The 27,856-nt window shown below is 38.9% G+C and overlaps 2 protein-coding genes and 1 long non-coding RNA gene across 3 annotated transcripts; 2 read left to right on the forward strand and 1 right to left on the reverse strand.

The window, feature by feature from the left end:
• Nucleotides 1-15: 15 nt before the first annotated feature.
• Nucleotides 16-26,588, reverse strand: LOC129349134 (uncharacterized). Its single transcript, XR_008602001.1, has 4 exons — nucleotides 26,486-26,588; nucleotides 17,486-17,625; nucleotides 2,330-2,434; nucleotides 16-132 (listed from the first exon to the last, which is right to left on the reverse strand). It is a non-coding gene; the product is annotated as an uncharacterized LOC129349134 (long non-coding RNA).
• Nucleotides 7,532-9,474, forward strand: foxb2 (forkhead box B2). The gene has a single exon (XM_023280788.3). It carries the CDS (start codon nucleotides 7,955-7,957, stop codon nucleotides 8,915-8,917), a length of 963 nt encoding a protein of 320 aa, XP_023136556.1. The 5' UTR covers nucleotides 7,532-7,954; the 3' UTR covers nucleotides 8,918-9,474.
• Nucleotides 24,619-26,636, forward strand: LOC111575568 (C2 calcium-dependent domain-containing protein 4C). Its single transcript, XM_023280783.3, has one exon. The coding sequence runs from the start codon at nucleotides 24,676-24,678 to the stop codon at nucleotides 25,888-25,890; it is 1,215 nt and encodes a 404-aa protein (XP_023136551.1). The 5' UTR covers nucleotides 24,619-24,675; the 3' UTR covers nucleotides 25,891-26,636.
• Nucleotides 26,637-27,856: the final 1,220 nt, after the last annotated feature.

Consider the following 27,856-nt stretch of genomic DNA (forward strand, 5'->3'; position numbering starts at 1 on the left):
TCCCCACCCACCCACCGCCGCCTCCCCGACTGGAGCTGGTGAATGACAAATAGTGGAGCTCCGTGTGCGTCGTGGAGACACCCTTTGACTGCCAGTTGGCTTCGGTGTTGGTTTTCAGCACATTCACGCTTTCTGTGCACGGAGGGGGAGAGAAAAAATACCGCAATATGATCAAACCAGTGCAGCACGGAAGAGCACCGCAACACCTTTCTGCTGTGTGGTGACCAGAAGCACTTTAGTTAACCAGTTACCTCACTATCTATCTATCTATCTATCTATCTATCTATCTATCTATCTATCTATCTATCTATCTATCTATCTATCTATCTATCTATCCGTCTCTGTCTGTCTGTCTATCTTCCCTGTTTTTGGTAAATTACAAATTAAAAAAATCAGTAAAATCTTTATAAGAAAGTATTCATTTACTATTTAAAAACAGATCTGTAAATAATGTACTTTAATGGTTTTCCATTCCTTTTCAATGTCCACAAAATTATATTTTTAAAAAATAAAACAAAGCTGTATTTCTTCAATAATTATATTTAAAAGTATTTTTCTGGCACCCCCAGCAGATTTTTTTTCTTGTTTGTTTTTGTTTTACAATTTTTTAAAGTCTTGTAGATTTTTCCTCTTTTGTTACAAATTACAGATAATAGCCAGTAAAATTACTGAAAACAACTAAGTCATTTACATGTCAGCCTCAAAAAGCCAGGCCAAACCTGTGAATAATGTCCAAGTCAAAAATCTGTACTTCTGTAAATTATATTTTGTTCTTTTGAAACAATAGATTGTAAAATTACACAATATTTTTTCAGTATTTTAATGAGCCAAAAATATTCTTATTTTACAGATATTTGCCATTATTTAAAAGAATATTTATGTATATTATTTACTGAAATAATGTGTATTATTTCTGGTATTTTCACTTTCATTTTTTGAACATTACAGTGCAGTTTTTTAACACATTTTTCATTCGGCCAGTTCTTCTCTATTTTTTGCTATATTTTTAAAACAGTTTATCTCTCTAAAGTGTCGAACATTAACACATTTTAACAGTTTTTACCTGTTTTTTTTTTTTTTTAAATTACTGTTATGTTACAGATTCACCGTTTTGTTAAACAGCAGTTATTAAATAATAAAGTCACAGAAAATAAGTATTAATTTATAGATTGATGTTAAAAAAAGCAAAACAACAAAAAAAACCCACAAACAAACAAAAATGGGCCAAAACAGTTAATAATGTACTTTTATTAATGGCATTTTGTTTCTTTAAAATGTTTGACCATGAAAGTTTTTAACGTACTTTTCATATCAACCATGCTGCCAGATTTTCATGTTTTTTTAACTATCTGTTTACATAACTTAATTAAATGTGGGGCTGAAAAATAAAAAAATCTAATTTACTGATTTTTTAAAAAAACTTTTCAGCAAAAAATGTTGATATTTTACAGACACTTGCTATTATTTGATTTAAACCATTATTCATATGAATTACTCAAATTATTTATATTGCTGTTATTTTTTATTTTATTTATTTTTTTAACTGTTTTTATGTTTTTTGTACATTAGAGTATTTCACCATTTTTAACACATTTTTTCTGGCACCCTGTGCAGCCAGATTTTCTAACTTTTTTAGTCTGTCTGTTAAACCTTTTAAGTTACAAACATCCTTGTAACGAGCTGGGTTCGCATAATAATGCCAGTAATTGCACCAACTTCTTTTTGTGTGTAAATGAAACCTAAATTTCTGCGTTGTTGATGTAAAGCTACATTCAAGTTGAGGTATCTTGAAATTGGTTTGATAACTTGATTTTTCTTCGTGCTGGGTTCAAGATTCCAAGTCCCATCCTCTATCTAAATTTGCTTGGACAGTTTCTGACAGGACTAATATTTTAAAATACCCTTGATTTTAGAGGATAAACTAATTCTTCTGAGTCAGTGTAGTTGGAAAATTTAACATAATTTCCTTAGAAGTTGTCAAAACTCAAAACACTTTTGTTGAGCTCAGAAAGTACACTTTTTAGGTTTTTTTTAGTATTTTTAGAGGATTAACATCACGTGCATAGCTGGATAACTAACAAAAATGTGTTGGGACCCTACTGGCACCCGACTAACCGCCCCAATGTGCATTTTCAGTCTATATCTACCAAACAGTGCCTCTAAATGTTGGTCCCCAGTGACTCATTTAGTTTGTAATAATTAGACTAAACAACTTTATCAAGGTGAGCATTATTTAAATGAAAAATCCTTAGTGTTACATTTAGATTTTGACACGGCTTTCCTCTTTAGGACACAGTCACAATATTAATGACAACATATAAAAACTCACCTACATGCTGTGAACAGGGTACTTTGGCACACATGTTGGTGATCCAGCCGTGAGAATGCGTCGGACTCAACAGTGAAAATGTGGTGAGCTGGACGAATGTCTGATCTACGTTGTGACCCAGAAAACAGTAAGAGTGAGAAGATCATCAAAAATCAGCAAAGAGGTCATACAAGGACAAAATACTGACACGCAGATTATTGGACATAAGCCCCCAAAACTAGCACAGCTGTTTTCATGTGTGGGCGTGCCTTTATCACTAGCTCAATATTTTTTTGAACTCATGTAGTGTAACATTTTTAATGCAGTACAGGCAATATAATCACCTGTATGAGCATCATGATTTGTCATTTGCGGTGAAGGCAGAAATATTCTGCTCTAAGTGGAGGCGGCATTAGTACGCTGTCACTGCACAAAGGTCTCATACCAGAATCTAGCCAGACAGAATCAATATGACTTCCAGTCACAATCTTTAAAATAAAACACTTATTGATTATCTAAGTAATACCGAGAGAGAAGTAAGTGACACTACTGTCTCTCTCTCTCTCTCTCACTCTTTTTTAAACAAAGTATACACTGTACTTTCTGTGAAATGTGTCTCCACAAATTGCTGGAAATTGGTGCAGCAAAGCACTTGATCACAATTTGTGGTCAATTTCCCAAAATAGTTTTTGTTGCAGATGGAGTTTATTTCAAAATATCTTTTCTAAATTCCCTTAAAAATAAGCTTTAACTTGTTAAATTAAAACACTTAACAGGCAAAGCAAAGAAATTGGGAAGAATCTATCTCTTTTGTTTTCTACAATTTTTGGACCAACTTATATAAATAGCTTAAATTGGTAACACACAATTAAATTAAGTTTAACCAAATTAAGTTAACAAGTTATATTACTAACATTAGATTAAGTTAGAAGTAGTTACATTATTTGAGTCCTCTCAAATGAATATTGTGCTGCATATTCATTTTAAGGAAAGTCAACCAGATGTTTTCCATATTCTAAACTTAAGTATCTACTTTACCCAAACCTGAAGCATAAAACATAACTTTGTCAGCTGCTTATGTTTTCTTAACTCTGTAATCCTACCTGAAGAAAATAACAGTTGACGTGCAGCAGAAAAAAAAATTGAAGACATTTGGACGTCACAATTTCAAATAGGAGCAGGAAACCCGATTTTCTCGTTTTTGCTGAAATTAGAATATGAGTTTAAATGGTCAACATGTAATTTCTAGGTGGTAAAATCCACAAAAGTAAAATTACATCACCAAAGCAGAAGGATAAATGAGATTCATTCAAAAATGTACTTTACTTCAACTGCAGCTTAGAGACACATTCAACGGTGTAAGTGATTCGTCAGTGTTGACTTTATATCATATAGAAAGCTCCTCAAATGAACTTAAACCAAAAACAGATGGGTTTTTCCAGATTTTTTTAGTTAAGTTACATAACTGCTGTAGTGCTAAAAATGTTTTCAGCTGGTTAGTTATGGATGATGATAAGAAGCTAAGAAATAAAAAGCAAAATACCTGAGGAGTTAAAGTTTCGGTCACACAGACGTAAGATTTTTCTTTGACATTTGAAATGAGCTTTTGTGTGGCTTCTCATATTGATGAATGGCTGCAGGTAACAGCCTGGACTGACTGCTGATTAGAAGGAACAGACATCAGTGTGTAGTTGCAGTTTATTGCAGAATCATCAGAGCAACTTTTATGAATACTCTGATATCTATAAAAATATGAACAATAACCTGGGAGTCAGAAAAAGAACGTGAGGCGGACGAAGCCTCACAGCTACGTGGACTAAAGACAGTTTAGGAAAGCAAGCAAATATGTTTCAGGTTTGCTATTGGGACTGAAAAAAGGTAAGAGGGCTTCAGTTTGAATATCATCCAAAGAAGAGGCAACTGAGAGAAGGTCAGTGTGGTCGACGTGGTTGGTTAGTCAAAACATATGAGCCTGTTGTTGGTGCAGGCTACAAATCCCTCACATTTGTTAAGGTTATATTAACACAGCCACTGTGGACATTTAGGGGTCAAAACGTGAACTTCAGACTTTCATTAAAGCCTCTGAAAATTAAACACACAGTGGCAACCGTCACAGAAGAAGTGTGTGAATTATGATGGACTGTGTGAGGACCTTGTTGGTAAATGTTGTGTTACTTTCATCACAGCATTAAACTACTTTTATTTCTTTAATGCTGTATGTTAATTTTCTGTTACTTCTCACATTCCATTACAGCTTTTTAATTTACTTTACCTCATACACTCTGTCTGGTCAAGTGTCTAGTTAGTGTTTCTGGTGATGTTTTTTGTGTGATTTCAAAAGTGAAGAGACTAGCAGAGACAAAGAAGGAGAACAAATGAGCAAAAAAAATAAAAAATGAAAAGAACCCATACCTTGGCAGCTTTAAAGTTTATAAACCATGTTGCTGCTCAGATCCAGCCTGTTTAAACCCATCTGCACTGACAGCAGTAACAAACTGTTCCTTCGGTAAGTGCCAAACTGCTTTTCATAATAATTCAATACGTTTTTTTTTTTCCTGGCAAACCTGCAGATGTTGGACCAGCCCAGCTGACAGTTAAGAAACACAATTGTTGCCTACATAAAGTCAATACTAAAGTATCAGTGCAGTGTGTGGGCTCTATTCTTCAGCATGAGTAAAGCACAAAAAAATAAAAAAAATACAAAAAAAAAATCTGTCTGGTATGACAAAATTAAAGAATCACTTTACAACACAGTGTAGTTCAATACAACAGCATTACAACACTATTTTTAAAAAAATCCATAATGCACATCTGTTGTTTTGGATCCCCTATAAAATCCCTTGTGCAACATGATGCAAGTTAAATATTAATTTAAATATAAGTTGCACTGGTTTGTGGTGTGAAATTATTCAATCTGTATGAGAAAAAAGACCAAAAGATTTTAATTGTTATTTCTGTAGGAAGTCTGCGCTGTGAAGGAGGATGGTTTTACCTGAAATGCCTCTTGAAGGCAACAGGCAGACACGCTGCAGCTTTGATCCATGAACGCTCCAGCTTGCTCGCTCTTTTATTGGCAAACTGAAAGATCTGTCGTGTTTTGCCTCTAAATAATTCCCCATTACACGAGCACGCCTTACAGCGTCTGCGCTACAGTCCTAAACCGGTTTAATTTTCCATTGAAAACAATAGGCCTCGCTAATTGATTTTAATGGCTCTCTCCGCGACGATGCGCCCCTTATGACTTGGAGAGAGGTCTTTAAGATTATTATTATTAGTATAATTGCCATTACCCCTACACTTTCCCTTTGCGAATGGGAGACAGAGAAAGAATATCTTTGCCCTTAAGCTGAACAAATAATTATTAGAGAGTGGAAACAAACAGACGACCGTCACTCACACGCGCCCCAACGTGCGCGCACACACGTACACAAACAGAAAGTCTCCACCTTGGAGGAGACCCCCTCCTGGCGACCCTCATTCCCTCCGCCGCCCTCTTCGTGCAGCGTCCCGCTTGTAATTTATGCAAAATTAATTGATACATCTTTTATAATTGATGTGCTGTAAACTTAATGAGTAATTTATGTAATTAGTCAATTAAGGATAATTCCAGCATATGTTCCATATGCCCAGAAGGTGCGCTTTACAACTAGTTATTTGTCCAGGAGTTGGGTGCGGGCGAAGACAAAGACTACCTAATTAATTTTGTTATGCAGATCAGCCACGGTGTCTATTTAACGGCCCCCTTTGTGAAAACAGATTTAATATTGATCTTTCCCGGGCGTTTTAAGAGGATGCTTTTACGCGCGTCGGCCTCGGAGGGCCTCAGAGTTTCAAATCTCATTTTTCAAGCGCCTAGAAAAGAGTTTTATGCAAAGAAAACAGAAAAAAACACTAGACAACAACAACAACTGCTGCCTTTATTTAATGAATATATACATATTCACTCTCTGTCGAGCCAAGTGGCACTAAAAGGTGATTTTCCTTACAATTACGCGACGTCTTTAAAATATGCTCTCCGTTGACGCCACTGACCTTTTGAGTGGGCTTTAAGGACCGAGACATAACGGGAGAGACACACCGGCTAATTAATTGACACAGTTTTGAATATTCATACCCAATACAGCGAGCTTGCCCTTAATTACATTGTTGGACTTCTCTCCTAGGAGGCTAAATCACGGAAGGCTTAATTATTGTAATGTATTCGAGGGCCCACCGGGGCACCGAGGAAGACAGGAGCCGTCAAGGACCCAGTCATGACACCTGGCCAGAGGAAAGAAATATACGGGGAAGGGGAGCAGCTTTTGTTGTTCTCCGCTGAACAGAATTCAGAGCAGGGGATGAAGTTTGTTTACATCCTTGTAGGACTCACCAGAGAGTGTTTGAACAGACAGACAGCCGCTGGACTCCCCTCTCAGCAATTAATCAACAACAGCGCCTCTCTCTCTCTCCCCCAGTGTGTGTGTGTGTGTGTGTGTGTGTGTGTGCGTGTTTTCAGTTCAGTTGTGTATGTAACTGAGAGCAGAGGAGTAGCGCACTGATGATTGTGCGCAAAGGAAGACATGATTTATTGTTTGCAAAGTCTGAAAGTGCAATCGAGCAAATTTAACAACCAGGCTGTATATATATATTCCATTCTTTACTATTCATTTCCTCAAGTGAAAGGAGTTGGATTTGAATTCACAGTCTAATATTTCATTCACGTATGCTCAGACATGACACTGCAAAGGACAAGGACCCTGGTACCACAATATTACAGCATATTTGGTATTATGGTCAAACTTTTGAAAAGGTCAAAGGTCAGGGCCATCTACGGAGAAGCACTTGTGGGGATGATGGGGATTTTTCTTGCTGCAAGATATTTAAAGGATACGACACTTTAAACACAGTTCAGTGGTTGGAATCTGTCGCTCTGGTTCGGTTCTGTCCCTGTTTTTTACGCGTTGCTCTTCGATTGGCAAACAGCAGATTAGAAGCGAACGTGTGCGCTGAACAGACCTCCCCTCATTTTTATTCATTTCTGTACCCTCTTGTCTGTCTCTCTCTCTCTCTCTCGCGCGCACACACACACACACACACACACACACACACACACACACACACACACACACACACACACACACACACACACACACACACACTCTGCTCTCTCCTGACGTGTCCCCTAAGTGTCTGGATAATAGATAATAGAGCCGGCGACCTGCGGGGGTCTTACAAAAACGGCTCTCTGCGAATGGGAGCATCACACAAGGAGGAGAGGAGCCACACGCAGACAGCAGACAGGCTCTCTCATTTCCTTCTATCGGCACGGAAACAAGGGAAACTCAGAGGAGGAAATCTCAACTTTTACGCACGGAGACTGACTTTTACGCACAACTTCAAGAGCCTAATTTGGAGAAGAGGCAGACCAAGAAACTTCATTCGGATTCAAGAGCCTCTCAAGGATCTTACCAGACAACAGCGGGGCCCCTTTGTTACTCTGTATTAATCGATATAACGCAGGTAAGCTAATCTGATGGCACAGAACTTTGGAACAGATCAGTCAGATGGAGACTGTCAAGTTAACTTTGTAAAACAAAGCATTTAGAATTTACCTCCAACAACTGTTTTATTTAACAAGTGAAACTTCAAGAAAACCAGTAACCAGTTATGCCCCGTCCTGGGAAGAACTCTTACAGCGACCAGAAGCCTCCATACTCCTACATATCATTGACAGCGATGGCTATCCAGAACTCAGGCGACAAGATGCTGCCTCTGAGTGACATTTACAAGTTCATCATGGATCGGTTCCCATACTATCGAGAGAATACCCAGAGGTGGCAGAATTCCCTGCGCCACAACCTCTCTTTCAACGACTGCTTTATCAAGATCCCACGGCGGCCTGACCAGCCAGGGAAAGGCAGCTTCTGGGCTCTGCATCCGGACTGTGGTGACATGTTCGAAAACGGCAGCTTCCTGAGGAGACGGAAGCGCTTCAAGGTGCTGCGTGCCGAGCATATGGCCTGCAAGAGCTCCCCGATGATGCATTACTTCCACCATCACCACCACCACCACCACCCGGGGAGCAAGTTGGGCACAGCATCGGGCCACCACGACCACTCCGCGGCCCCGGCGAGCGTGGGTCGGCTGCCTCACTTCCAGGGTTACGGGGGCATTGCTTGCGCGCAGCCCGGCGGGTTTAAACACCCGTTCGCCATTGAGAACATTATAGGACGGGACTACAAGGGTGTGGTGGCCAGCGGGCTCCCTCTAACCTCGGTCATGCACCACCTGGGTTATCCGGTGCCCCCGCAGCTCAGCAGCGTGGTCAACTCCATGTGGCCGCACGTCGGTATGCTGTCGGAGTCCATGGGTGGCGTGCCGGTGCCAGCATCATCCGAATATGCGCCCTTCAGTGTGTCAGCAAAAGGCCTGTACCACAACGCCAACGGGCAGACCCTGCCCGCCGTTCCCGTGCCAATAAAACCCACCCCGTCCCTGGGTCCTGTCCCGGGTCTGACGGGGCTGCAGTCCGGCCCGGCACAGCTCTGCTCACCGCCCTCAGTGATGGAGAAAAGCGATCTGCTGGAGGGGAAAGGCAACCCTCTACACCCGGCCCTCCTTCTTTCTTAACTGGGTAAATTACGGGTTATTATTATTACTAATTTTTTTTTGGAAAAGTAACACAAACAAGACAGACATTGTAATTACATAAAACAAGACAGACCAGGCCTATGAGAGACGTCACATTTTAAGTTGCGTGCAGCTGTAGGAAGGCTGTAAAACCAAGGCTAATATTGTGCTGTGTAATGAATTTTTCATTAGACCCATGTTGATTGAAATCATAATTTATTTGCACACTTTGTGAGGGCATTTACCACATACTGTAATGTGGCACTGATAAATACAATCAGACAAGAAGAAACGCTAAACCCAAAGAAAGTTTAAGAGGCAAACAGCCTGAAATTCTTTCCAAATACAATCCAACAACTGTTATTATTTTTTGCTGTTATTTTTTTATTTTAATCTAGTTTCAGGCCTATCGACTAAAGACAAGTAGGCCTTCATGTTAATTTTTTAATTAGGCCTGTTGCACTTTTTTGTGTGTTACTTAGCCGTGCATTGAAAATGTTATGCTTGTATTATAACACTATTTATCTGAAGATATTTATAAAGAACTTAAAACCGAATCCTTGGTGTTGTACTTATTTAAACATTCCTTTAATTGGATTTTTCGAGTCACTATATTTGCACACCATGACTGAAGAAGCAAATAAGAAACATTCAATTAGACTCCAGCATGATTTTCCTTTGGAGCCGTTCACTACAGCATGAGTGTCTTAACTTTAAATATGAGACTTTCCTGATTTTAGTGTGCGTTAAAATCACTTCTCTACCCAACATTATTAAATATTTTCATCCGTGCTGCTCATGTCATCCTCTACAACAAGAAGTGATAACTACACACTCTGCACACCAGTTGCTCCACTAAATGCATAATTAATTATTCTTTTATTATTACTACTATTTTATATGCAACATATCCTTATTTTAATTACATCTATTAATTTCTTTTAATTTACAATTTGGCTGTAACAATTGGAAAATGAGTCATAGACCCGTGATTATGCAATATTCAGGCAGTTTTTACTGACTCATAATGACATGGCACTTGGAGTCTTGACTCTATATTTAAAACTCTGCTTGAAATCTTAATTATGATTAATCACAGGCAAAGTCTGTACTGTAAATGTTGTATTTTTCATTCTCATATTTTGAGTATGACGTGATTTGATCAAAGTCAAAAGATACATAAGAAAAAAAATTGTCTGAGGGAAACTTGACTCACAAAGATAATTAGACTGAAGCCAAGCTGTCACCTTCCATGAATCACAATCGTGTGCATATTAAGACATGAATCACATCTGGAGTGGGTGTATGTGCTGATGCATGTTGGTGTCCAGGACAGACCCGTATGATGTTCATAAGATGGATATGAGCAGTCGACACTGGACTGCAGCTCCACAACTTCAAAAGCAGACAGGGAGATCGGATCAAGTTTGCTCTTTTGTTTGCTCTGTTTAAATGAAGCTTTGAAGCTTGTCCTCTCTAGAAGCACAAAGCACCAGGTTCAGCCCACTGAAAATGACTTATATTTAACCTCCTGTCCCCTGTTTAGCATCCCAAAGGCTCCCACAGCCGACACTATTGTCACACCAGCCTCTGAACAAATAATTGAGATGCACCAGTGGAGGAGAGGCGTGGGAGTGAAAAATTAAAACCTATTTGGGTGTCATTGCTAACGAGCAGAATCCACATAATCGTGATTACCCTCATCGTTTCCTTACTTCTTCCTTTCTTCTACATTTTATTCCTTTCTTTTTAAAGCTGTTTTTAGTGGTTCTTTGCAGTTTTCTCTACTACACCGCCTTTTCTTTACTTTTGATCTCATTTAAACACACACTTTCTCTGCAGGGTGTCTGTAATTCCTAGTTACAGGGAACTGAGATTTCTACGGCACGACAAGTGTCTGTGCTGTGTGAAAAGTGTGCCTGTAGAGGTGTGTGTGTGTGCGTGTGTGTGTGTGCACACGCGTCACTTTAATTCCCTGATCAGCAGGCCTCAATGTCTTTAATAGCCCTCACTGCATTAGTGCATAATTAAATGCCACTAATTAAGACACAATAAGAGGAGTAATAATGCAGCCATTACTACCCTCCATGATCCTCTGTCTTCACAACACCGGAGTTAGATGCCTCTGGAATCATAATATCACATGAGGTCTCCTAATATGCACATGCGTTTACGTGCTGGGTAACAGGGGGATATGCGCAGCTTAATTTTATAAGGTGCTGGTTGTGTCAAAGCAGTTAACAGTGTATGTTAAATGGTTTTCAGTCTCAAGATCAAAACCAAATAAATGATGCTCTTATTTTTGGAGCAGTGTTGGTATGCAGGATCCATTCTAGATCACATCTTACATCTGGTTGTGTGATTTCTGTGTTAGGGCAATAAGAAATATAACTTGGGACTTTATGTATTTCAACAAAACGTCAGATTTAATATAATTCTAATAGAAACAGCAAAGCTGTTTTTTGATATTATTTGTACTATGCACATTCTGGACAAACTTTAGAACTATTTTTTTTAACAAAAAATATAAAAACTAAAAGGTAAATAGTAGACAATATTTATTAATATTTTTACAAAAAAAATGTAATTTCTTTCACTCCTTAAAAGAAGCGAGTCAGTGTATACAGCTCCTCACTTTCAGAGAAAAAAAGATCAGTATAGGATATATCAGACTAAATTCTTTCTCCAGATAAGAAACTGAATCAGGAGTTGAATGCAATCAAACAGCATCTCAGAAAAAATTGCTATATACATTTAGTAATGACTGGTTTGTGTTAATGTCATGTCTCAATATAAAAACCACAGAAAACATAATCTACATTCTGAAACAATTACAGTCTGTTGTTTCTGCTTACAATATTGGTAAGGTTAAATTTAAAAATATTGTGAACAAAAGAATAGAAATACAGAGAAACAAAATCTAGTTTTCCAGTAGATGATGCGCTGGTGACTCTTCTCCAAATATGTCAGACTGCAAAAGTGACAACAAAAAGCCTGAAGAGTTTTTTGGACTATTGACATCAACACAGCCGTTCTTATTAGAAGCTAAAATGCCACACAGTGTTTCCCAAAGATCGATGCAGAAATGAAGCCAATTTAAATAAAAAATTAATAAATGCTGTTGGAAAATTTGATGACTAATAGCAACAATAAAATTCAAGAACTTATCAGCCTGCGCAAAAAGTTGACCTGGGCATCAATTATCACAAATCTCTGTTTGTAAAGCTGACATTTCTCTTTTGAACGACACCATATGAAATATTATAGTGCTGATAAGAGTGTACCTGACATTAATATGAAAGAACTCTTAATTCATGGAAAAGTGTTCATTGTGAAATATGAGTTTAAAATGAATAATCGGAGTCTTAGGAATGAATAAAACATTTAGGTCAGAGGTGTTTCACTGTCAGCCCTCTGAAACGTAACGTTACGGCCCTGAATAGACGATGATACATTAGTGGTAATTACCCACACTTCATAGGGGCCAGGGTGGCAAATTCTACATGCGTTTCTCTTAATGATCAGCAAGAGCAGGCCATCATGATGAGCAGCTTAATTCATCTCACACACACACACACACACACACACACACACACACACACACACACACACACACACACACACACACACACACACACACACACACACACACACACACACACACACACACACACACACACACACACACACACACACACACACACACACACACACACACACACACACACACTTAAATATTATTCTTTGTTCCAGACAGTGGTCCTTTATTCGATATATTGGGAACATCAGATAACAGAAAATTGTTCTAATTTCTTTAAACCTATAATTGCCATACAAGGATTCCTTGTTCAGTCACAGCTGATCGGACTACAATTATAGTTGGAGACATAAATCTACATCAGAGTAACTATTCACTTTGTTAAACAACTTTACTATGGAGAGCAGAAATCAAATTAACTTTGTAAAAACTTCATTATTAAAAGTTAAAATGTGTCAAATTGCTTCATAATTTGCAGAAATGGAATGCAAGGAGGGCTGCACAGTGGTGTAGTGGTTAGCACTTTCGCCTTGCAGCAAGAAGGTCCCTGGTTCGCGTCCCGGCTTTCCCGGGATCTTTCTGCATGGAGTTTGCATGTTCTCCCTGTGCATGCGTGGGTTTTCTCCGGGTACTCCGGCTTCCTCCCACAGTCCAAAAATATGCTGAGGTTAATTGATTACTCTAAATTGCCCGTAGGTGTGAATGTGTGAGTGCTTGTTTGTCTATATATGTAGCCCTGCGACAGACTGGTGACCTGTCTAGGGTGTCCCCTGCCTTCGCCCGAGTCAGCTGGGATAGGCTCCAGCCCCCCACCGCGACCCTAGTGAGGATTAAGCGGTGTATAGATAATGGATGGATGGATGGATGGAATGCAAGGATGGGAGTGCATAAAACCTTTTTCCGTGAGATTGTCTGAAGTCTGTTCACTTTTCTAGCTTCTCTTTTCTCTAAAGACAAATGGAAACCAATGGGGACTAAAGTATGAGTGTGATCACAATAAAGATGCCCACCTGTCTACATTAGGTCTCAACAGATGATGGTGTATGTCAGAGTGAAAACAAAGTCAGAAGGATCCAGAAAATAGTCTGCAGAGCTATAAGGCATGATCTGTGAGGATACAAGAAAATTTCTGCTGCCCTGAAGGTGTCCCAAGATGACAATACCCTCCATTGTTCTCAAATGGAACAAGTTTGAAACTCACCCAGCCAAACTGAGGAATCAGAAATGAAGAGCATTGGTTAGACGGGTAACCATGAACTCAGTGGTCAATATGAATGTAATTCAGAGCTCCTTAGTCGAGACGGGAGAACATTACAGAACATTACAGAAAGACAACCTTTAGTCTGCCAATCAGGTCTTTATGGCAGAGTGGACAGACAGAAGCCATTCCTCAAAGAATGGTTCTCTACAGCCTGTTGGGAATTTGCCAAACTGCCCTCAAAAACTTCTTGTAAGAAGCAATATACTCAGGTTCTGATGACTGAAGGTTGATTTATTTGGCTACAATTTTCACCGCATGTGTGGCAAAGAGCATCACTTCTTTAATGCAATAGTAAGGTCAAACACGGTGGTGGCAGCATCATGGTGTGAGGATGCTTTCATGTGAAAAGGACTGAAAGACTAATCAACAGAAGGTAAAGATGAATGCAGAAAATACGGAACAATTCTGTGTGATAACCTTGTCTAGAGTGCTCAGGATTTCACGTTAAGCCAATGGTTTATATTTTAACCTGACAAGGACCTGAACCATATTGCCAAAAAACCAATGTGGCTTTGGGGACAACCTGTCCTGGACAAAAGTCCTGGAGAGACATCTACACTCCAACTACAAAGACAGGGGCCAACATCCAAAAGAACGTCATGCCAAGCTGTAGGATCATTCCCTGCTATTGCGGCCAAATTTGCAAATACTTCTCAAAAAGGGATATTTCAGTTTTTCATTTTTAATACATTTGCAGAACACTCCAAAAATTAGTTTTTGCTTTGTCAATGTGGACTATTGTGTATAAACTTATGTGGGAAAACAATGTACTGAATTCATTTAATGAGGTGTCAAAACTCAACAAAATGTGGAAAACTTGAAATGCTCTGAAAACTTCGGAAATACAATGTATATCTAAGTAAATTAAGATGAATTGACATAAATTGTTTAGTTCATCATTTCACATGTTTATGTGCTGGTGTCTGTGTTTATTTTAAATATCAGAATACCACGACTTTTTGTCTGTTTTCCATAGGCCAGAATATAATGTAATTTACACTCACTGGTCACTTAATTAGATACACCTTGCTGATGAAAGGTTGGACCCTGTTTTGCCTCCAAAACTGCCTTAATTCTTCATGGCATACTTTCAACAAGATGTTGGAAACTTTCCTCAGAGACTTTGGTCCATATTGACATGATAGCATCACCCAGTGGCTGCAGATTTGTCGGCTGCACATCCATAATGCCAGTCTCTTGTTCCACCACATTGCAAAGATTCTACTGGATTGAGATCAGGTGACTGTGGAGGCCGTTGGAGTACAGTGAACTCAGTGTCATGTTCAAGAAACCATTTTGAAATTATCTGAGTTTTGTGACATGGTGCATGATCCTGCTGGAAGTAGCCATCAGAAGATGGTCCACTGTGGTCATAAAGGGATTAACATGGTTAGAAACAATAGGTAGGTGGTGGTGTTTAAATGGTGCTCCATTGGTAGTAAGGGACCCAAAGTGTGCCAAGAAAATATCCTCCATACCATTACACCATCACCACCAGCCTGAACCGCTGATACAAGGCAGGATGGATCCATGCTTTCATGTTGTTTACACAAAATTCTGACCATCTGAATGTCGCAGCTGAAATGGAGACTCATCAGACCAGGCAACATTTTTCCAATCTTCTGTTGTCCAGTTTTGGTGAGTCTGTGCAAATTGTAGCCTTAGTTTCCTGTTCTTAGCTGACAGGAGTGACAGCCGATGTGGTCTTCTGCTGCTGTAGCTCATCTTCTTCAAGGTTGGACATGTTGTGCATTCAGAGATGGTATTCTACATTCCTTGGTTGTATCAAGTGGTTATTTGAGTTACTGTTGTCTTTCTATCATCTCCAACCAGTCTGCCCATTCTCCTCTGACCTCTCACAACAAGTCATTTTTGAACACCCAACTGTCGCTCACTGGATATTTTATCTTTTTTGGACCATTCTCTGTAAACTCTAGAGATGGTTGTGGTTAAAATCCCAGTAGATCAGCAGTTTCTGAAATACTCAGACCAGGCCGTCTGACACACAACAACCATGCCATGTTCAAAGTCATGTAAATCCCCATTCTTGCCGATTCTGATGCTCGGTTTGAACTTCATCAAATTGTCTTGATCCCGTCTACATGTCTAAATGCATTGAGCTGCAGCCACGTGGTTGACTAATTAGCGATTTGTGTTATCAAGCAACTGAACAGGTGTACCTAATAAAGTGGCCAGTGAGTGTACATGCTATATTCTTAATGAAAATATATCCAAATAAAATGCACTGACGAAATCATATTTTGGGAGAAGAACAGGAATTGGAGTGTCTGTTTGTGTCTTTGTTCATCATTTCAAGTAAAAAAAAAAAAAAAGTCATATAAAAATTAACAACTCTATTGTCAATGTGCATGTGTACGTGTTGACTGGTGCTGTAGAACCTCATTTGTAGTATGGAGGTTGAAGTGCACCATCTGAACAAGTATGGACTTTTCCACTTAATTAATTAATGAGAAACTGTGATTACGAAGAGATCAATTAAATGTGCTTTTATATGGTGTATACTGAAAATTAATAGCAAAGGAGTATTCAAGGATAATTAAATATGCAAATTAATAATACTATAATGGCATCATTTAATTTAAGTGGAGAAAAATTTAGATTGGATTGTATATTGAAATTTTAGTCTGTGTTACTTAGATTTCTAATGTGCCTAGAAATTATATTTAATCTCTGAATTAATTTAACTTTTACATTACCTAATACCAAATTCAGATTTATCTGCATTACAATGGGAAAACCTACAAAAGTCTAAAAACCATTTGCAGTAGCAGGAACTCTCACCAGTAAGCAAATAAGGAAGCTACGATCACAACATGGTCAATGATTAAAATAGTGAGATGAAAGTCCACAATATTGCCAGTTAAATTTTATCTAAGGAAATATGTGTCTACAATACTGATGTAACAACAAAGGGCCATGAATAAACCTAAATCAGAGTCAGAAATATGTTACAGTTGCTCCCATTGAAAGTCTTAGAAATTTAAGAAGTGCAAACAATGTATATAGATATAGATAAAAATAGAAAAATATGTGCTAAAAAATGTAAATGTGCATTGTACAAATAAAACTAAAAATCCAAGTATACAGTGTAATAAATAGTTATGGAGTTTTGTGTTGTTGCACATTATCGAGTGTTAACGCAAGAAGCGAAGTGAAAAATTAGTTTACTGCTTGCGCTGAAACATAATCCAAAGTCTGACTTTTACCTCAGACTGTCTGACACTCTGAGTGAAGAGTAAAAAAAAATGTTGCAGTTTTACTATTTAAGATTAAAAACAGCATACATGAATTTTCTTATGCATAGCATTTATCCATAAAGCTGCAACAGAATTTCACAAAGTCAATTGGATATTTTTTTTGAATATAGAAAGAAGTGTCATTTATTTAGGTCACACAGTTACACAACCTGCCACACAGTCTGATCCACTGACCAATGAGCAACTTTAACAGTGGGTGGGGTTGTTACAGGTCAGGGTATCAGGTCAGATCAGGGTATTTTTGGTGGTAATAAGAGAGGGGAAATCACTTCTTGTTCACTATTCCAACCACATTTTTCCTGACAGTCTTTGCATTGTTAATAATAATATTTTTTCATGTATTGCTTCTCACATTCTGTACAAGTAGGGTGTTGCTGCGCTTCCTGTAATGCCTGCATGGTAAAGTTGTAGTCCATGTGATAACTTATTTTAACAGTACATTGTGATTCACTGCGAGCAGGCAGCCGGCATACGGCTTCATCTGCTCTTACCTTAATGTAATGGTCTTCTTGCCATACCCATCACGGTGGTCTTTAATAGTGGGATGAGAGGGCAGTCATCTGGCACGTGTGGAGTCAGCATCAACCAATGAAAAGACCATCTGAGGGGAATTAGCATACTGGCATGAGGCCTGGAGACAGAGAGAAGCTGTCAGGGGGAGAGAGTCCTAACGACAGGTCACTCAGGACCACTGCACATTACTATAACTCGTTCGCTATAACGTACCACATTCTCTGTTCGGTTTGACTTTTCCCCTGCTTCTTTCTCATTCTCTGCAGCTTCTATCAGTCGTCAATGTCACACTATTTTGTTTTAAAATGTAGCTTGTTCTAGCTGTTTTGTTCCTACTTCTCCAAAACCGTTTCCCCTTTCCTTCCTCCATCCATTTCTCTCTCATTTAGTCCCCCTTCTTTTCCTCCTAAATAATTACACAATGATTTACTGATCTAGGGTCAAATTTTTTCCACCCCCCCCCCGGCTGGAGTGCATTGTCTCTGCTCCATCCTCAGAGAAAGGTCTTCTGCTGCAGCTCCGACCATCTTCAATCTGCCATCTATCTTCATTGGCCCAAATTACTACACCTTATTAGCCATTATTACACTTTATTATCACTTCAAAACAGGTCAGTGGTTCATCCAGTCTGGCTTCCTTCCCAACGTTTCTCCTCTCCGACTTCCCTGCTTCCTCACTTTCTGCGAGGAGTTCAAGACAAAGAAGTTCTGAGGCCAAAAAACTTCCGCAGTTTCATCAGAGGTTAAGTGGTTTGTGAGAGAATGAGTGTCCAAACGGTCTCCTTTGAATCCTCAATAATAGAGATTAAAGTGAAATGGAAATTAACAAGTATGTCATCAGCTCTTTCCCTGCTGAGTTTGTACTTGAAATTTGAAATCTCATCACACAATGTCAAAACATAATAATTGGCAGTGTTACAGAGAAAACCTTATTACAAAGGTTTGACTTACTAAAACTGCCTTGGATCTAGACAGGCCTCATTTAGTGAAAGGAAGGCTGCAGAGTGACAATAAGCAAGAAATGTAATGAAAGCTGCTATCAAACTACTCAAATCTGACTAAAAGCCTAGAAGTATTATGGATTTAAACTGACTTTTTAATGTACCCATTTCATTTTGGTTTGTTCAACATATGTCCAAGCAATTTAAACAATTCAACACTGCTAATCTAAATATATATGTATACATACACACATAAATATATATATTTACAATGCTGTGCAAAAGTGTTTGCCAATCACAAACACTTAACTGCAGTTGTTGCTGCCAAGGATGGCCCAACCAGTTGTGAGGTTCAGGGGGGGCAATTACTTTTTTACAGGGGTGATATAGGTTTTCAGTAATTCTTTAATAAACCATAATTTAAAATCAGCATTTACATAAATATTTAAGTGTGACTAATATGCAAAAATAGAAGATGTAGGGCACTGTATATACATTTGGAAATGTAATTGTTTTTCTACGCCAGAGTTATCCCCTCAATTTTGTATTGTACTGCAGCAAGTATTTAACATTTTCTCAGGAAAGTGACATTAAAAGCTAGACTCATCGACTGTGTCCCGTACAGTTGACCTGTTATGATAATTATTATATGATTATCATATCAATCATCAAAATAATTTAAATTCTGCAGCAAAGACAATGTGCAGGAAAATGATTTATTTTTGGAAACTGAAACAAAAGTTGCTTTGGAGGGAGGGAACCATGTAGAGAATACAAAGACTTGTTTGATTGATCTTTGATCGTCGGGCACCAGAAGTCTTTTCTGCCACATTGAGCAACTGAACTGAATCAGCAAGAGTGCTTGAGAGTCATTTTTCTTACTGAGCAAGTTTAAAAGAGTCAACTTCCATGAAAACTGAGCCAAAGTTTCCATTGTTCTTTTCTTGTGAAGAAAGAATGCTATAAGGTCACCTTTAGCCCTGGGCAGGTGGGCATCAGGATGAAGTTACAGCCTCCAGTGGCTGAAGAGACGCATTACATCAGTTATAATGTACATGAACACAGAGTGAATGTTAACAAAGCACCTGTTTTCTTTTGAGCTTTCATTTCTTTAATTCTCGGATGGTTACGAGAAACTGCGGAATGTTTCCTTTAGGTGTGAGTATGAAGCCATGGCTCAGTTTTCTCCTTTATTGCTGTTCTAATAAGGCAAATAGGCATAGAGTATAAATGTGGTTTTTAATAAATGCTCTCCTGAAGCATCCCAGTGCATGCGAAAGGCCTTTACACAACAACAGACATCTTTGTTGTATGTATGTGTGTGTAGAGAATAAAAGAGGGAAGTTTTCTAGCGATGGAGTGCAGCTCTAGTTGAATTACAAACCACTTCAAACAGATTCACTCTGCATAAGCTGATATTTGACTGGTATACTAATGTAGAGTTTATACACTTTTCAAAAACTGGCAACAAAATTAAGTACTAAAACCACTGTTATGAGTCCTGCTAAAATCTTTACACTTAGGCTGAATAAACTGCAAATAGCATACTGGGCTAGACCTTTCAAACATCACGGTTAACATAGCCTTCTATACACTGAACTTAAACAATTAAGCTCCATCCAAAAAGATAAATTAATTATTATTTTAAGAATTGAGAGCTCCAGAACAAAAAGGTTTTCACACTAATGCACTTGAGCGTTTGGCAACAATGTCCCATTCTCTCGTTAGCGTTAATTGCAGCTGTGGCAGCGGTTAAAGGCAAGGTCCTCCCCTGACTCCCAGTCATTTATCTCTCCATTACAGAGAGCACTCTGGGTTTTTATTGGAGTAATAAAGTTGATCTTCACTACCACAAAAGCCTCCTGACCCCTGGGTGGTCCAGAGCCCCCAGACTGAATGTATTCATCACCTTGATATTCCCTCTGTGTCGCACACACTGGCAGGGACACAGGCATCAGTGTTGTTTCTTACTTTTTAATTAGAACAATAAGCTAGAATTATTATAATTAAGCAAAGGCTAGATGTCTAAAGTGTGGGTGGGGTTTTTGTGTGTGCTTGCCTGTATGAACAACTTTGACTAACCTTTAGATTTCCTTTTCTTTTGTAATCACCTTTAACCGTGTTGTCATGCTAATAATGCTATACAAAAATATTAATTCTATCTCATTAATGTCTTAACCACGAGAAAAACATCTTTGAGGCTGCGCAAAGGCAGGTCGCCAATCTTCTCGGTGGGGGGAGGAGGGAAAAAGCGGCGGGGGGGAGCGGCGATCGGCGCCCGCCCGCGGAGCGGGAGGTCGCCGGATCGATCCCCGGCCGCGGCGCCGGTTCGAAACGGCCGGTCCGGAAGGAAACGGCCAAAACCAAGCACGTCAACGGGTACGGTGCCGTCGCGTGCGCGCGGCGGTACCGGTACGCGCACAGTATAAGCGTGGAAAACACTGCCCCGTTATACATATAAACAAACACACACACACACACACACACACACACACACACACACACAGTTAAAATTACACATAAATTATACACGTATTCTGTATTTACTGATATACATGTACTCTTTGTGCACTCAGTAATGTACACTCTGTGTAGTAATGTACACTCTGTGTGTGTAGTAATGTACACTCTGTGTAGTAATGTACACTCTGTGTGTGTGTAGTAATATACTTGTGCACTCTGTGTGTAGTAATGTACACTCTATGTGTGTAGTAATATACTTGTGCACTCTGTGTGTAGTAATGTACACTCTGTGTGTGTAGTAATGTACACTATGTGTAGTAATGTACACTCTGTGTAGTAATGTACACTCTGTGTAGTAATGTACACTCTGTGTAGTAATGTACACTCTGTGTGTGTAGTAATGTACACTCTATGTGTGTAGTAATATACTTGTGCACTCTGTGTGTAGTAATGTACACTCTGTGTGTGTAGTAATGTACACTATGTGTAGTAATGTACACTCTGTGTGTGTAGTAATGTACACTCTGTAGTAATGTACACTCTGTGTGTGTAGTAATGTACACTCTGTGTAGTAATGTACACTCTGTGTGTGTAGTAATATACTTGTACACTTTATGTATAGTAACTAGGATACATGTACTCTGATTTATTTCCATAACTCTACTAACAGACTGTTTCCCTCCAGGAAGCTGTGCAGCATCAGAACCAGAACCAGAACCTCTAGACTCCATCTGCATCTCAGTGAACATCAGCTTCTAATAGAACTCTTATTCCATGTCAGGAATTTAACTTTTGCATTTATACAGTCTGACTGATGTCCTCATCTTCTCCTCAGTTATAATAATTATTTATCATTTGCTTTCACGACTAATAATACTGCTACCAGTACTATTAATCACTACAACTAATACTACTACCAGCACTAATAATACTACTTTAAATGTACCACTCCTCCCTCAGTAAGCCACTTTACACACACACACTGTAAATGCTGCTGTTCATGTGTTCTTATATTGGTGTTATTTTTATTGTTCCTGTTTTTTTTCTTTACTACTTTTAGTTCTTTGCTTCTTTCCCTGATTACTGCGCTCAGAGCAGAGACTCACCAGAGTCACATTTCTTATTTATGTGTAAAAAGTGGGCCAATAAAGCTGATTCTGATTGTGATTTGATTCATTTCTTTCTTCTGTTGGTGTATTTCATGCTGTGTTTTAGACTTATTCCTGCTGGAACCACAACTAGCACCTGTCCATCATGTTCTACGCCGACCTTCAGACCTCATGTTCCAGCTGATAGATCCCGATGATCAGGTTGACCTCTGACCTCTGTGTTAATGTGTTTTACTGAGCCGCTGAGGTTCGGACGTCCTCAGAGTGATGCAGATAAACCAACAGGAACACTGAAGATGCAGTTTTCTTTTGGATGCATCAGTGATTTCTGGATGTTCTGACGGTTTGGGAACCCAGCAGAACATCTGCTTTAAGTGCTTCATAATAAATACACATAAAATCTGTCACAATAATAAAGTGCAGCATATTTTTTTACACCGGCAGGTCAATTAAAGCAGAAGAAGGCAGATGTATTGATCAGTGATCAGGTTTTTAACTGCACATGAAGTGATCCTGATCAGAAAGTCTCCAATTATTAATATTAATAACAATATTAGTGTCATGTGGTGCATTAACATGTAAATAGAAGCTAAATTTAAAGCTTTTAACAGCTTTAATCCATCTGGTTTAAACAACACAGTGTGTATGTATATTATTATACGTTGGTATGTGAATAAAACTGTAATCAATATTAATTTAATAACTCCACTGTTATTCTCGACATTATTTTACATCCTTACACAACTAATTCACCACAGCGGATTAAAAACACACAACAGTAAAGTCAGCCTGACTGTCGTCTGTCAGAAACTTTAATTCCGCGCAGTTATTTCCCTAAAATGAGAGAAAAAAATGCGTTTAAACACATAGAGCGGCGTCAGCGGGCCGATTTGAACTGCCGCAATGGTGCTTGGGAAGTCCCAGGTCACGTGACCTAATTGGAACAAGCGGGCTATCCGATTGGGCGCCAAAAACTCGACAGCAGAGATTGGAACGAGCGAGCGATGTGATTGGCCGAGCGGAAACAGCAGTAAGCGGGTGGAACTCAGCACCATGACAGAGGAGAGGGTGACCGGGAGTACAAGAGGAAATTGGAACAATTGGAACAGAGAAGATTGGGAATTCATGGGCCCAGGCAATAAATCTAATCCATGTGTGCCCTCTTGTGGTTGAAAAATGTATTGAAGACACGAGATTTGCAACTAGTACAAGATTCAGGCCTTTGAAACAGACCATGGGCAATGAAAAGTGAAAAAAAAAAGTGCTTTCTCTTGTCTAATGCTAATTGAATTTGTGTTAATTATTAGAAACACATTGTAATAACAAAATTACATTTCTATATGATATAGTCAAGGAGTAAAAAGTTATATTGTGGCAGAGAAATCAGTGCGTTAACGCAGAAATGTTTGATTTTAATATGTGGGATTCCATGAGATACAACTGTATGAATTAAAAACAACAAAAACTGCAGTGACTATTTGCTCAAGTGAGTGTCAAAGATTCAGGTCTGGATATACATCCATCATAAAAAAATAAATAAATAAAACTATCTACAGTATTGGTCACATTTCTATGGCTTTATCTTTGGTGTTTAAAGATCAGTGCAAAAATCACAAAATGCTTTAGTGAAAACAAGATATTATTTTTAGGTTTATCAGTTTCCATTTTGACAATAATCTTCATTGTTTTGAAACAGCAGTTAGTTGAGTTGACCTGGATGAGAGTAAGTTCTGAATCAAAGGTGTTAAATAGACATCCGGTGAGCTGTGTGTCTGTTTAAAGGTCTGAGGGTCTTTGAGGTGCTGGGTGCCTCTATAAGCCTGTGGTGCTGCCTTTGAACAAGAGGTCAGCTCTCTCAAAAGCAGATTATCCTCATGTCATCATGACCGCAACAATACATATTTCCTCACGCGTTTTATTTGAAATTACTTCAACTGAACACTTCACTATTGATAAATTCAATCTGTGGTCATACATCATTGAATAGTGGCGTAAAACAAATGTTTTACCTCAGATATCAAATGCATTTGACAAAACGTGAAATTGATATTTTTGTGTTTTGAAATTTGTATTTTAAATGTGCATGCTGTATATTTCAGTAGATTTGGAGGCTCACATTCAATACTTTGTGACTCATCCCTCTTTCTTTCACGCAACAACAGAAATGCACATTTCAGTATTGATGTAATCTGTCTCCGTGGATGACATCACATTATTGTAACTAAATGCACATCGATGCTCCTGAGTCCGATTCACCACCCACCCAATTTCCAAGAAACGATGAGTTACGCAATAGACTGCTATGTGCATTCTTGTGTATGTGAGCGCACAGGATGCTTTGTGACGCAGGCGGGGGCAACAAACCAGTGATGCAGAGCCTCGGACTCAGCTTTAAAATCTGTCACTGAAACATCCGTCACACACATGCAGGTCTGTCTTCAAGGAGGACACATCACAACCTCACAGGTGAAAGGAAATATTTTTCATTTCACAATTTGAAGAATTTGAACTGTTCTGCTTCTTTAAAGTGTTTTACTGTGTTCCAAGCTTCATTTGTTTGATTTGCCTAAATAATATGCTTTGTTTCTATTGCCAAAGGGAAAAACATTTGGATTTGTGTGGCAAAGACTTCACATTAAATCATCATAAAATAACTATGTGGGTCCTTGGGAAGATCAGGGAGAGCATGGAGAGCATTCCTTTAGAGCTGAGTCGCTACATAGGAAAGAGTGAGGATGACGTCTTTCTCTCTTCCAAGACGAGTTTCCCTCAGAATCTACACAGCAACATCCTTACTCCCGACAAGATCCCAGAGTTCTGCCTGCCTCCTCGGCTTTGCAAGAGAAGCCCTCTGCCAGAAACTGAGAAAATCCCACTGTACCTGCAGGATCTGAAACAGATAACTAAGAGCATTTCAAGTCCCACTTATGTAAAGTCAAAGAATGGTGACGAGTCCGTGGCTTTGAAGACCACACAGAAACCTTTACCATTCTCTGCTGAGGGTTATGGCCTGACTGGGATATATGAGAGCCTCAACACTCGAAGGAAAGAGTCTTTGTTCCTTTCAAAATGCCCTGTTTACATGTTTGATAGAAGTGTTCCTGCTACAGCTCCCAAGCTGGCAAAGGAGACAAACCCACCCAAGAAAATGTCATCTGGGTTTTTCCCACTGTTCTCATGCAAAAGTCTGTCTGAGACGTGGAGCACAGAAAGAGAAACATCTTCTTCCAGTGACTCCTCTCCCTTCAGTTCCAAATTCTCCCACTACATCGCATCAAGCAGGGGCCGTCTTAAAGGAGCAGTGTCTTGTCCATCGTTAATCGACAGCAAGGAGGACAGAGGGAGGCGGAAGAAGGGGGGGATGAGTTTAACCACCTCTTCCAGTGGACCTCCAACCTTGGAGAAAAGCTCTCCGGTCCTCCTTCCACTGGACGTCCTGCAGGGTCATCAGAGGTCTCAGCGGGAGCACGTCCTCCCCTTGCAAGGCCGCGGCAGAGTGCGCCTCTTTGCCGAACACGCCACCTTCAACGACCCACAGTCTTCCCTCTCCACTGTCAGAGTACGTGTGGTGTCTGTAGAGGGTGTATGGGATGGTGCTGCCCGACAGACCCTGAACTGTGCAGTGAATCTGTGTCTGACCCCCGGGAAGCTGCAGCAGCAGGAGAGCACCACCATCAGGAACTGCCGCAGCCCGGTGTTCAATGAAGATTTCTTCTTCACACAGCTCAGTCACACGGATCTACAGGATCTGCAGCTCAAGTTGAAAGTGGTGGATAAAGCCGCAGCTGGAACACTGAGGAGGGGGGCAGTGATCGGAGTGATCACTAAACCACTGTCTCAGCTGCTCGCTTTCAACAAATCAGTTGATTAACAGATTTTATGGAGCACAGTAAAAACGGTTGAAATGGACTTCAGAAGATGTACTTTTTGGAGGCTATGGGTACACGTATCTGCTGTATGCTATTTCTCCCCAACAAGCAGTAGCACAATGAATTAGTTAGCAACAGACTAGTGAACACACTGCAGAAGCATTATTAACTCTGCAATGAGTGCCAAGGTTGTGCTGTTTCTTTAGGATGTACAAAAATGCAGCTGTTTAGTTATGTTCACAATAACACAGGTGATAATGACAGCTATTGTCTTTGTCTGCTACATCCAAGTAGCCAATAAATATGAGATAATGTTGTTATGCATCATGATGGACTTTTTGAGTATTCCTTCTAATTAGGTTACATAACTGTACTCACTAATTATGCTATTGATATTAAAATTGTAGCACAAGTTGAATGTTATGAGCTGTAGTGCTTTTATGGTACTAATTAAACTGTCAGGTTTGTAAACATGATTTGTGACTATTAACTCTGATTTATCACACAACAAACAAACACAGCAGGAAAAGACAATCAACAATCCAAAGGCAAACAATAAAGAAATGCAGGGGCTTAAAAAAAAGCAAAGGGACGAACCAGGTATGCAGGTAACGCTGGGAAAACACACGTAGAAAACGGCTGGTGAGGCGACACAAGACGAACACGAACAGGAGGAGAAGTGGGTTTATGTAGACACAGGGGCGGGAAGCCAATCACACACAGGTGTATCACATTAGGGCGGGAAAACAGACAAAGACCAGGAAGTGTAAAGACACTGAGTACAACACACAACAGGAAATCACAAAATAAAACAGGAAGTAAATGATACATGCGCTAAGAGCAGGAGAGCTAGATGGGGCACTTGTTAATCTGCTAATTAAAAACTATTGAATGCCAGTACGAGCATTAAGGAATTACAATCTTTGGTTTTTATTTGATTTGTTACTAATTATCTGATGTACATAGACTGATGCACTTACAGCTAATATTTTGGTTGTTACAATGACCAATAATAAATAAATGAAATAGTTTATTTATGATTTCAATGCTGTCCAAATTAACATATTTTATATATATATATATATATATATATATATATATATATATATATATATATATATATATATATATATATACATATACATATGTGTGTGTGTGTGTGTGTGTGTGTGTGTGTGTGTTACACTACATTATATTATCATTGAAGAACTCTTTATTAATATTTTTGCATTTACATCAGAACAATATAGACCACCTAATATATACGGCATTTCAGATAAGATAGAAAGAAATCTAGGTTTTCTGACACAATAACAAAATAAACCAAATAAAGATGATGGAAGAAAAATTAAGAAAATCAAATACCTTAAAAAAAAATAATAATTAAATGAATAATTTAAAAAAAACCACCCAGGTTTGCACTAGAGGTTTTTAATATTTTTCACATCCACATAAGCTTCACTTGTTTGGAGACTTTACATGTTTCCTTTTCATTAATTTTAAAGCACTGGTCTGACATTTACTGAAACCTGGCTATTGGAGTTTCAACTTAACCTATCTTATCCTTACAGTTTTCAGATGGCCAATGAGATTTCAGTGACTGCCCTGGTTCCTGCTTGCTCCCACTTTGTAGATGCCACTGCTTCCAACCACAAAGTCTCAGAGAGGATAAAGCAGACTGTGTTTAAAAACAAATTGATTTCATTACTTTCTAGCTTACAATGTGTAAAATATTTAATTTTGAAGAACAGGACAATGGCTTTACATGAAAACTTAAAAACAGAACATGTTTCACTTAATTGAACAGCTATCATATCACTGGTAAATTATGCCAGTGCGGTTTTTTATTACTGAATTTGTGAATATGGCATTTTCCCAGAAGAATTATGAAATCATTCATGATATCATTCTTCCATAAAATGCCTGCTTAAAGGTATTTATTACTATTTAACATAACTGCAGTTTTCC

This window comes from Amphiprion ocellaris, chromosome 6 (genome assembly GCF_022539595.1).
Source record: "Amphiprion ocellaris isolate individual 3 ecotype Okinawa chromosome 6, ASM2253959v1, whole genome shotgun sequence".
In the NCBI taxonomy this organism is placed as follows: Eukaryota; Metazoa; Chordata; class Actinopteri; family Pomacentridae; genus Amphiprion; species Amphiprion ocellaris.

Bases quoted from the DNA above. Each gene is read 5' to 3' on its own strand.
- foxb2 (XM_023280788.3), top strand. From the start codon at position 7,955: ATGCCCCGTCCTGGGAAGAACTCTTACAGCGACCAGAAGCCTCCATAC.
- LOC111575568 (XM_023280783.3), top strand. From the start codon at position 24,676: ATGTGGGTCCTTGGGAAGATCAGGGAGAGCATGGAGAGCATTCCTTTA.